The 10781-nt window shown below is 46.2% G+C and overlaps 1 protein-coding gene across 1 annotated transcript in view; it reads right to left on the bottom strand.

Annotated features, from left to right (window-relative positions):
• Positions 1 to 10123, bottom strand: part of SYNM (synemin) — a 77875-nt gene extending 67752 nt beyond the window's left edge. Inside the window, exon 1 of the mRNA XM_044279433.1 lies at positions 9242 to 10123. Coding sequence (XP_044135368.1) covers positions 9242 to 10036 — 795 coding nt within the window. The 5' untranslated portion in view covers positions 10037 to 10123. The remainder of the gene's footprint in view (positions 1 to 9241) is intronic.
• Positions 10124 to 10781: the final 658 nt, after the last annotated feature.

Genomic DNA, 10781 nt, shown 5'->3' on the forward strand with positions numbered 1-10781 from the left:
AAAAACTTTTATAATTCTGTTAGTTAGGTGGGCGGCGGCCATTTTATGCATGCTCAGTGCACCAGCACTGCATCTGGGCTTTTGGGACATTGCAAATCACCATTTGTTTGGCAAACTACAACATCTTGATTAGTCAGTGTGCAATTTAAGCTAGAAATACACCCATCATTTTCTGGGGTTTGAAAAACACACTTTTAAAAAAAAACTGTATTTTCCTGATCTGAAGTTTAAGATATACAGCTTTCATATTCTGTTACCAAAAAAACACTTTTTTGGCAATCTACAACATCTTGATTAGTCAGTGTGCAATTTAAGCTAGAAATACACCCATCGTTTTCTGGGGTTTGAAAAACACACATTTTTTTTCAAAAAACAGTATTTTTCTGAACTGCAAGTGTTAAATACAAGTTTAATATATACAGATTTCATATTCTGTTACCAAAAAAACACTTTTTGGGTAATCTGCAACATCTGTATTAGTCAGTGTGCAATTTAAGCTAAAAATATACCCATCATTTTCTGGGGTTTTAAAATCACACGTTTTTTTTACAAAAAACACTATTTAAAGGCCTTGCAGCATCAGCAAGTGTGAAAATACAGGCTTATATACTGCTGTCAAATTCAGTTGTTAAACAAACACTCGTTTGGGCACAAAAAATGTAGTTGGCAGCCTTTGATGCAGATGTCATTGTGAGATACACCCTTAATACATTTGGGTTACATTCAGAGATTTTAAATACCGCCATTTGGTGCACCAATATTTAATTCAGGCCTACACTGGTTCAGTCTGTGTGAGATACACCATCTACATACAGGGGTTTGATTCAGGCATTTGAAATACAGCCATTTGAAATACATTTTGTGCAAAGAAATATTTAATTTAGGCCTTCACTGGTTCAGGCCCTGTGAGATACACCCTCTACATACAGGGGTTTTATTCGGGCATTTGAAATACAGCCATTTGAAATGCAGCCATTTTGTGCAAATAAATATTTAATTTAGGCCTACACTGGTTCAGGCCCTGTGAGATGCACCCTCTACATACAGGGGTTGGATTCAGGCATTCGAAATACAGCCATTTGAAATGCAGCCATTTTGTGCAAAGAAATATTTAATTTAGGCCTACACTGGTTCAGTCCATGTGAGAAACACCCTCCACATACAGGGGTTTGATTCAGGCATTTGAAATACAGCCATTTGAAATACAGCCTTGTTGGGCAAAGAAATAAGAAATATTTAATTTAGGCCTACACTGGTTCAGGCCATGTGAGATACACCCTCTACATACAGGGGTTTGATTCAGGCATTTGAAATACAGCCACTTTGGGCAAAGAAATCTTTAATTTAGACCTAGTCTGGTTCAGGCCTTGTGAGAAACACCCTTTACATACTGTCGTTCTATTCTACTATTAATTATACACCTATTTAGGGCAAGATCCTAAATTTGAAAAATATGAGGAGAGCGTCAAATAAGGGACGTGGCCCAGGTCGTGGTGCTTCTGGTGGAGCTCCTGTTGCAGGGAGAGGACGTGGTCGATCTGTGCCAGCTACTCGCACACGTGAAACCCCTCCCTTAGGTGCGAGTAGGCAACAAAACCTGCAGCGGTATTTGTTCGGGCCTAATGCTGCTCTACGAATGGTGAGGCCTGAACAAGTACAGGTGATAGTAGATTGGGTTGCTGACAGTGGATCCAGTTCCTTCACATTGTCTCCCACCCAGTCTCCTGCTGAAAGACCACAGTTGGCACCTGCAGCCGATGTCCATCAGTCTTTCACCTCACCCCCTTGCAAATCAGCCAAGCAGTCTGAGCCCCAAGTCATGCAGCAGTCTCTTGTGCTTTTTGATGACTCTGTTAGCAGGGTTTCCCAGGGCCATCCACCTAGCCCTGCCTAACCACTTATCTTTCAAGATGAGTACATGGGAGGACCATCGCAGCACGTCTCGGATGATGACGACACACAGGTGCCAACTGCTGGGGCTTTCGAAAGTGTGCAGACCGACAAGGAAGGCACAGCACATGGAATCAAGGTCATGCGAGTGGCCTATGTAGTTCGGAGGAACAGGCGGAGGTCGCACAGTGCCACCAGCACAGCAGAAGTGGGAGCAGAGTGCAAAAGCGGAGCGGCTGTCCTCTAGACAGTACACCTGCTACTGCCCACCGCAGCAAGGGAACGAGCACACCAAAGCCAGCTCCAAGGAGTTCCCTGGCGTGGCAGTTCTTCAGACAATGTGCTAACGACAAGATACGAGTGGTTTGCACGCTGTGCAATCAGAGCTTGAAGCGAGGCATAAACGTTCTCAACCTGAGCACCACCTGCATGACCAGGCATTTAAGTGCAAAGCACGAGCTGCAGTGGAGTAGACACCTCAAAAACCAAGAAAGGTCTCTGGCTCCTCCTGTTTCCTCTTCTGCTGCAGTCTCGGCCTCTTCATCCACCTCTAGAGTGACAGTGCCACCTGCCACCCCGCAAACAGAGGATCTGCCAGCAACACCAACACCTGGGTCACCAAGCATCTCTACAATGTCCCACGGAAGCGTTCAGCTCTCCATCTCCCAAACGCTGGAGAGGAAGAGGAAGTACCTCCCTACCCACCCGCGATCCCTAGCCCTGAATGCCAGCATTTCTAAATGACTGGCCTTTGAAATGCTGTCATTCCGTCTGGTGGAGACGGATAGTTTTAAAGGCCTTATGGCGGTGGCTGTCCCACAGTACGTCGCGCCCAGCCGCCACTACTTTTCAAGGCGAGCCATCCGTTCCCTGCACAACCAAGTAGGGGACAAAATCAGGTGTGCACTGCGCAACGCCATCTGTGGCAAGGTGCACCTGACTACGGATACGTGGACCAGTAAGCACTGTCAGGGCCATTGTATCTCCATAAAAGCAAACTGGGTAAATGCTTTGGCGGCTGGGCCTGAGGCAGCAGTTTGGCGCATGTCCTTCCACCACCGAGGATTGCAGGGCACTTCAGTTTGCCTCCTGTTGCTTCCTCCTCCTACTCTGCTTTCTCATCCTCTACCACCTCCTCATCCGGTCAGTGTAACACCTTCACCACCAACTTCAGCACAGCCAGGGGTAAAGGACAGCAGGCAGTTTTAAAACGTATCTGTTTGGGGGACAAACCCCACACCGCGCAGGAGCTGTGGACAGGCCTTGAACAACAGACCGACGAGTGGTTGGTGCCAGTCAGCCTCAAGCCCGGCCTGGTGGTGTGCGATAATGGGCGAAATCTCGTAGCAGCTCTTGGACTAGCCGGTTTGACGCACATCCCTTGCCTGGCGCATGTGCTGAATTTGGTGGTGCAGAGATTCCTTAAAACTTACCCCGATATGTCAGAGCTGCTGCATAAAGTGCGGGCCGTCTGTGCGTGCTTTCGGCGTTCTCACCCTGCTGCTGATCGCCTGTCAGCGATGCAGCGTAACTTCGGCCTTCCTGCTCACCGCCTTATATGCGACGTGCTCACAAGGTGGAACTCCACCTTGCACATGCTGGCCAGACTGCGCGATCAGCAGCAGGCGATAGTGGAGTCTTAGCTGCAGCACGCACGGGTGAGTCGCTCGGCGGAACAGCACCACTTTACCAGCAATGACTGGGCCTCCATGCGAGACCTGTGTTCCTTGTTGTGCTGTTTTGAGTACTCCACAAACATGGCCAGTGCCGATAACGCCGTTCTCAGCGTTACTATCCCACTTCTATGCCTCCTTGAAAAAATGCTCCTGGCGATGATGGAAGAGGATGTGGCACAGGAGGAGGAAGAGGGATCATTTCGTAGGGTTTCCAGCCAGTCATTCCCAAGTGGCTCCGAGGGTGGGTTCCTGCACCCACAAACCCAAGGTACACAATTGTCCAGCCAGGGTACAGTTCTGGAGGATGACGAGGTGGAGGATGAGGAGATGGAGGAGGAGGAGGAACCATGTTCACAGCAGGGTGGCACCCAGACCAGCTCATGGCCATCACTGGTGCATGGATGGGGGGATACAGAGGACACAGACGATACACCTCCCACAGAGGACAGCTTTTCGTTGCCTCTGGGCAGCCTGGCACACATGAGCGATTACATGCTGCAGTGTCTCCGCAACGACCGCCGAGTTGCCCACATTTTAACTTGTGCTGATTACTAGGTGGCCACGCTGCTGGATCCCCGTTACAAGGACAACGTACTGTCCTTAATTCCCTCACTGGAACGTGATTGTAAGATGCGCGAGTACAAGCGCACGCTGGAAGACACGCTGCTGGTGGCATTCCCACCTGACAGCGGGGGCACAGTGGAAGCACAAGGCGAAGGCAGAGGAGGAGGAAGAGGTCGCCAACGCAGCTGGGGCACTGCCAGTACCTCAGAAGGCAGGGTTATCATGGCCCGAAATGTGGAACAGCTTTGTCAGCACGCCACAACAACCAGCACCACCAGCTGATATGGAACGTCTTAGCAGGAGGCAGCATTTCACCAACATGGTGGAGCAGTATGTGTGGAAACGCCTACACGTTCTGAATGACGGGTCTGCCACCTTCAACTTCTGGGTCTCCAAATTGGGCACATGGCCTGAGCTTGCCCTTTACGCCTTGGAGGTGCTGGCCTGCCCTGCAGCCAGTGTATTATCTGAACGTGTGTTTAGCACGGCAGGGGTGTCATCACAGACAAGCGCAGCCGCCTGTCCACAGCCAATGTGGACAAGCTCACGTTCATTAAAATGAACCATGTAAAGGTTGTTTGGACGGCACTCCTTAACAATGATCCGGTGCTTAGCGGTAGCGTCAATCAGTGTATAATAAAATAGAACCGCGGCACTCGAGTTAGGTAATTAGTTATTTATTTTAATTAGTTAATCAAATATTTTTTTTTGTACATGTCATTTCACTACTTTGTCATTTACTTTTTCGGGTGAAATTCACAAATTTTTGGGTGTATAGTACCACTGCTATACCTAGTAGGCCGTTAAAAAAAAAAAATTGTCATTAACATTTTCTGGTGAAATTAACCAATTTTTGGGTGTATAGTACCACTGCTAATACCTAGTATGCCGGTTAAAAAAAATAAAAAATTGTCATTAACATTTTCGGGTGAAATTTACCAAGTACCACTGCTAAACCTATTAGACCGGTAAAAAAAAAAATATATATATATTTGTCAGTTACATTTTAGGGTCCAATTTACAAATTTTGGGGTGTAATATACCCCTCCTCTACCTAGTTGACAGCTTAATACATTTCAATAATTTTTATTTTACATTTTCGGGTGACAATAAACAATTGTTTTCTGTCATAGACCCCTGCTCTACCAAGTAGACAGGTTAATAAATTTCAGTAATTTTTCTGTTACATTCTTGGGTTGACATTATACAATTTTAGACGTGAATAAACACCTGCTCTGCATAGGTGACAGGTAATACAATTTCTGAAATGCTTCTTTAATTGATGAGCGCCACCTACTTTGATTCAATGCTTAAACTGAAACAAGTTGTACCACATTTGCGCTTCAATACTTTGTCCCACATTTCCGCTATACTCTTTTGGCCAACATTTGCCCCTCAATAGTTCCTAGGTTTAAAGTAAGAGACAGACTACAGCTAACCTAAGTTCCAGCAGAAGACGAAAGTTCCTATTTACTCCAGCTAGCATAGCAGAGCTGAGATTGTTGCAGGGAAGTATTTGCCAGCCAAAGTTAAGACAATACCTGCTAATGACCAAGATACCGTTTGGAAACTGTTTTGATTACCAATTTATGTCAAGTAAAAGCAACTGTTCAACGTTACTGCAAAGTCTGGACTCTATTCATTCTACTCATCCGCCATCCAAGTTCACCTCCCCTTTTTGCACTGCCTCGGACCACACCACGTCTGGGATCCAAGCATATCCAGGTAGGAACACCATGACACGTGTAAACAACATGTACATAGATTGTAGGCCACCCTGCACCACTCTGGCAATCCTACCCTGGGTACCAACATTGCCATCTACAAAAAGGAGGCTTGTGCTTCCGCTGCTTAACCACAGCTGGCGTCACGTTTACTTGCGCTATAAGAGGGACATATTTCGTAGAAACCTCATAAGGGGCAAGGAATACCCCAGAAGCTGTCAACCGCCCACTGCAAAGCAAGTGGCATCACGACAGGCCAGGGACCCCTTCCACTTTAAGGGACCCCTGGTGGGACCCAGTCCATGGGCATCACACATGAAAAACTGAGTTTTTTTTTAAATGTTGTATGCATGTAGCCTAACAGTAGGTCCTGCTGCAGCTCCATGAAGCATGTAGGCATGCAGAACTCTATAGACATGCTGCGTGCTGTGTATGGTGCAGCACTATAACGGGCTACAGAAACGTGAATAATGCTGCCATGCTATTCCGTATAAGCAGCATGTACTGGTATAGAAGAGCTGTTTGCAGCTTTTAAAGGGCTATGATAGCTAGATTAGCTATGTACAGTCAGATCACAGTCAGTTTTGCCAGACAGCACCAGCTGCAGTGCAGTGAGCAGCCGCATACAGTGGGCACTGCAGCATTGCAGCCCCTGTACTCTGTTTATCCTCGGAGGTCCTGCAGATCACACATCGATGACCCCTTTAAACACTACAAAGAAGATAGATCTGGAGCAAGTGTGGCTATTTCTGTACGCCCATTACATCTACTGTTACACAGGCGCAGCCTGGCTGTCTCTATGGCAGGTGCACGAGCAGCAAGCAGATTTTGAATAATGTCACTACACATCTTGGAGGGATTAAAGTTTATGGAGACCTTTTAATAGGGCACATAACTATATACCATGCCTGGAAATACAATACAGTTTGGATTATTGCGATAGCTTGTGTGAAATCTTCGGGTGTTCAGCTATGAAAACGCAAACGGAAAAATGAGAAGAGGTAAGGATTAAAAAGTTTATTCTTAAAGGGGTTCTGCAGTTTGTTTAAACTGATGATCTATCCCCTGGATAGATCATCAGCATCTGATCGGCGGGGGTCCGACACCCAGGACCCCTGCCAATCAGCTGTTTGAGAAGGCAGTGGCGCTGGCAGTAGCGCAGCGGCCTTCTCACCATTTACCGCAGGCCCAGTGACATCACCACTAGTATCAATAGCCTGGGCGGGGCTAAGCTCTGTTCACTTAAATGGAGCTTAGCCCCGCTCAGACCATTGATACTAGTCGTGACGTCACTGGGCCTGCAGTAAACAGCGAGAAGGCCGCGGCACTACTGCTAGCGCCACTGCCTTCTCAAACAGCTGATCGGCGGGGGTCCCGGGTGTCGCACCCTCACAGATCAGATGCTGATGATCTATCCAGAGGAGTTTAAAAAACTGCAGAACCCCTTTAATTCCTTAAATTGTACTATTCCGCCAAGTCTCCAGACATTACAGCTTTACCTTATTTTGAGAGAAACGGTGACAAGTGACATGGCCGCAAAGGGTTGCCACTCTACTGAATGGCAGGTTTGCCTAGGGTGCAGATATATTACCTCAATCACAGTATCACTAACATACCAGGCAGATTTGCATTTAGACCGGAATAGGATGAGGGTAGTAAAGAGGACCTGTCATCTTTTCTGAAACGTCTATGTTACTAAATACTTTTTCCAGAGAACTTCTTGTGCATCTTTTCTTAGAACTCGGCTTTGTACCTTTCCTTTCTTAGGCCTCATGCACACGGCCGTTGCCCAGCCGTGGCCGTATTACGGCCCGCATACCGCAGGTCCGCAATACACAGGCACTGGCCGTGTGCACCCCGCATCACGGATGCGGACCTACTCACTTGAATGGGTCTGCAATCCGGGAGATGCGGTTCAGTGCAGAATGGAAGCACGGATCGGAAGCCCACGGAAGCACTACGGAGTGCTTCAGTGGTGTTTCTGTCTGTGCCTCCGCACCGCAAAAAAAAAATATAGAACATGTTCTATTTTTTTACGGTGCGGACGGATCACGGACCCATTCAAGTTGAATGGGTCTCGATCCGTCCCGGCCCCACGGATGTTGCCTGTGAATTGGGGACCGCAATTTGCCGTGTGCATGAGGCTTTATTCCTGCTAGAATTTTCTAAACTAATTGACACCTGGGTGTTACCAGCTGAGGAGCGGGGTGTCGCTACACAGTGTGATGTGATGCAGTTTAATCAGTGCTGCCAGTGTCAAACTGTGTAGGGACACAACCTTTGACAATAGGAATGGTAACACCCGTTGTCAATTTATTCAGACATTGCTAGTGGGAATAACAGAATAGCACAATTCAGAGTTCTAAAAAAATTACCCTGAATTGTTATTTCAGGTGGAATACAAGTGTTTAAAAAATAAATAAAAAAATAGGATGAGGGTAGTAAAGAGGACCTGTCATCTTTTCTGAAACGTCTATGTTACTAAATACTTTTTCCAGAGAAATTCTTGTGCATCTTTTCTTAGCACAGGTGGGACCTGAAACCTTTCCTGACAGGTCTGTTTTAGGCTACTTTCACACCTGTGTCAAAGAAACGGCAGAGAACAGGCAGGCAGAGTTCTCTGGATCTGATATAGCCGAATAGTGCCATATGCCTGCCAGACCCCACTGACTATAATCGGATGCAGTGGGGATCCGGCCACTCCCCAGCATATCGCTGCGTGTATATTGCTGTACGCAATGGTTTATGTCCTGGCAAATCCCGAAATATATGCCGGGGAGTGGGGGATCCCTGCTGCACCCCATTATAGTCAATGGGGTCTGGCAGGAACGAGGCACTATCCGGCTATGCTGGATCCAGAGAACTTGTTTGACGCATGTGTGAAATTAGCCTTAGTAAATATTTGTATTCCCCATGACATAACAATTCATCTTTTATTACTTTTATTAGACCACTATGTTCTGTTGTAAATTGACAACAGGGTGTTACCAGTTGGGTAGTGTCCCTTCACAGCCTGACATTGTCCAATCAGAGGTTACAGTGTCACACTAAGTAGGGAAGCTTCACTTTGTATAGAGGAATGGTGACACCCAGTTGTCAAGTTATTCATACATTTCTAGGAGGAATAACAGAGGAACAGTATCACCTAGAGTTATAAGAAAAGTTGCTCCAGAATTGTTATCACATGTAGAATGCTAGTAGTTAATAAAACAGACATGTCAGGAAAGGTGACAGGTCCTCTTTAAACTATTACATACTAGAGAAGACAACATATTTACAGGTGATTTTAAGTGGTCATGCTTGCCTGTGATGCTGCCACTGTATAAATAGCAGTTAGTTAATATTATAACTCATAGACATTGTTTGTTATGCTGTAGGTCTACCTACCTGGTACTCCTCCACCTCCAGCCTGTACTTCTCTTTCATCCTCAACAGCTCCTTTGACAGTATCTTCTGGATTCCCAGGAGCTCATCGTATTCTCTGCGCAATTCCTCTAACTGTAGTTTCTGTACTCTGACCTCCTCCTCCACCCCAAGACGGTCTTCTACATCCAACCTTAGCGTGTTCTCTAATTCCTCAATCTTCTTCTGGTAGACCATGTAAGTCTCCTTCCAGGATTCTGAAAGCTCCAAGGACAAGGTCTGTACATCCGTTATGCTCAGCCTGGGTCGTACAACCTCCTGCATAGTAATCTGCAAAGGAGACTGAAGAGCCTGATCTCTCAAGGCAAATATTTCCTCTTTTTGAGAAGTTTGAAGGATATGACATTCTTGCTGGAGACGAAAATACAGTCCTTCCAATGCTGCCTGGTTACTTTTTGCTTGCTGCAGATCTTGCTTGTAAAGTTGTATCTGCTGGTCAATTTTGAGTCTCATGGTCCTCACTTGCTCCCATAATTCTTGCAGGTCCTGAATTTCTTGGCAAAGGTTGTCCTTCTGTAGTTCTGCTTCACATTTCTGTACGCTCAGGTCCTCCACTTGTCTCCTCAGCTGGCAAAATTCATTGTAGTAAACCTGCGTCCACTCCTCACCTCTTTCCTGGCGAAGTCTGTGGATTTCTTCCACCAGTACCTGGTTCTCTGCTTCAAGCTGCCTCACTCTAGAGAGGTACTGGTCCAAACGTTTATTTAATTCATTTAGTTGGCTTTTCTCATCCCCAAACCCTCTCCTTACATACAACATGTTTAATGCCAATCTTGATCCCTACACAGTGTCCTATGGTTCGGGTCTCCTTTTCCTCACACTGCCCACAGAGATCTGAAACTCTGACTGCAGTGACACAGCCTTCAGAGCTATAGGGAGTGACAATTTAAGAAGGAGGCGTTCACAGATGGGCTAAAAACTTCTGTGAAGTACTTTAAAAAGGACGAGAGCTTTGCATTGCATAAAGCATGATAGTGCCATCTGCTGGGACAATGGTGGAAATGAAAGTGCCAACTTCATATGTGAGATAGTGTACTCCTTACTGAAAATGATGATAGTAGAATAGCTCCATTTCCAAAAAGAATAGAAAGCCAAGCCTCTGATGCCACCAGATGTAAGATAGCTATCCTAAGAGTCAAAGCTTGACCATTTAAACCAGCCTTGAAGCTTACCTTGGATGAAAGCTAAGCCAGTACCATATCTGCAGACAACTGTTTTGGCGTAATTGCCCCTCATCAGTACAGAGCAGAGAGAAATTGGCTTAACAGGGTGAGAAGCCTTCTGTTTAACCCTTTTTTTCTGCCTGTCTGGCATGTTTATAGACCTAACAGTGTACCACGAGTAACTTCAAGTACACATCTGTGGTCTTATATTTACTCACCTTTGGTTTGTTTTTTCAGACCCACTCCAACCTATCTTAGGGGTGGTACTGTAGACTTGATCAAAGGTGACCTGGTAGGTCACATGTACTCCAGGTCCTCTGTCGTTGTGTCTGTGTTGTATG

This window comes from Bufo gargarizans, chromosome 2 (assembly GCF_014858855.1).
Source record: "Bufo gargarizans isolate SCDJY-AF-19 chromosome 2, ASM1485885v1, whole genome shotgun sequence".
Classification (NCBI taxonomy): domain Eukaryota; kingdom Metazoa; phylum Chordata; class Amphibia; order Anura; family Bufonidae; genus Bufo; species Bufo gargarizans.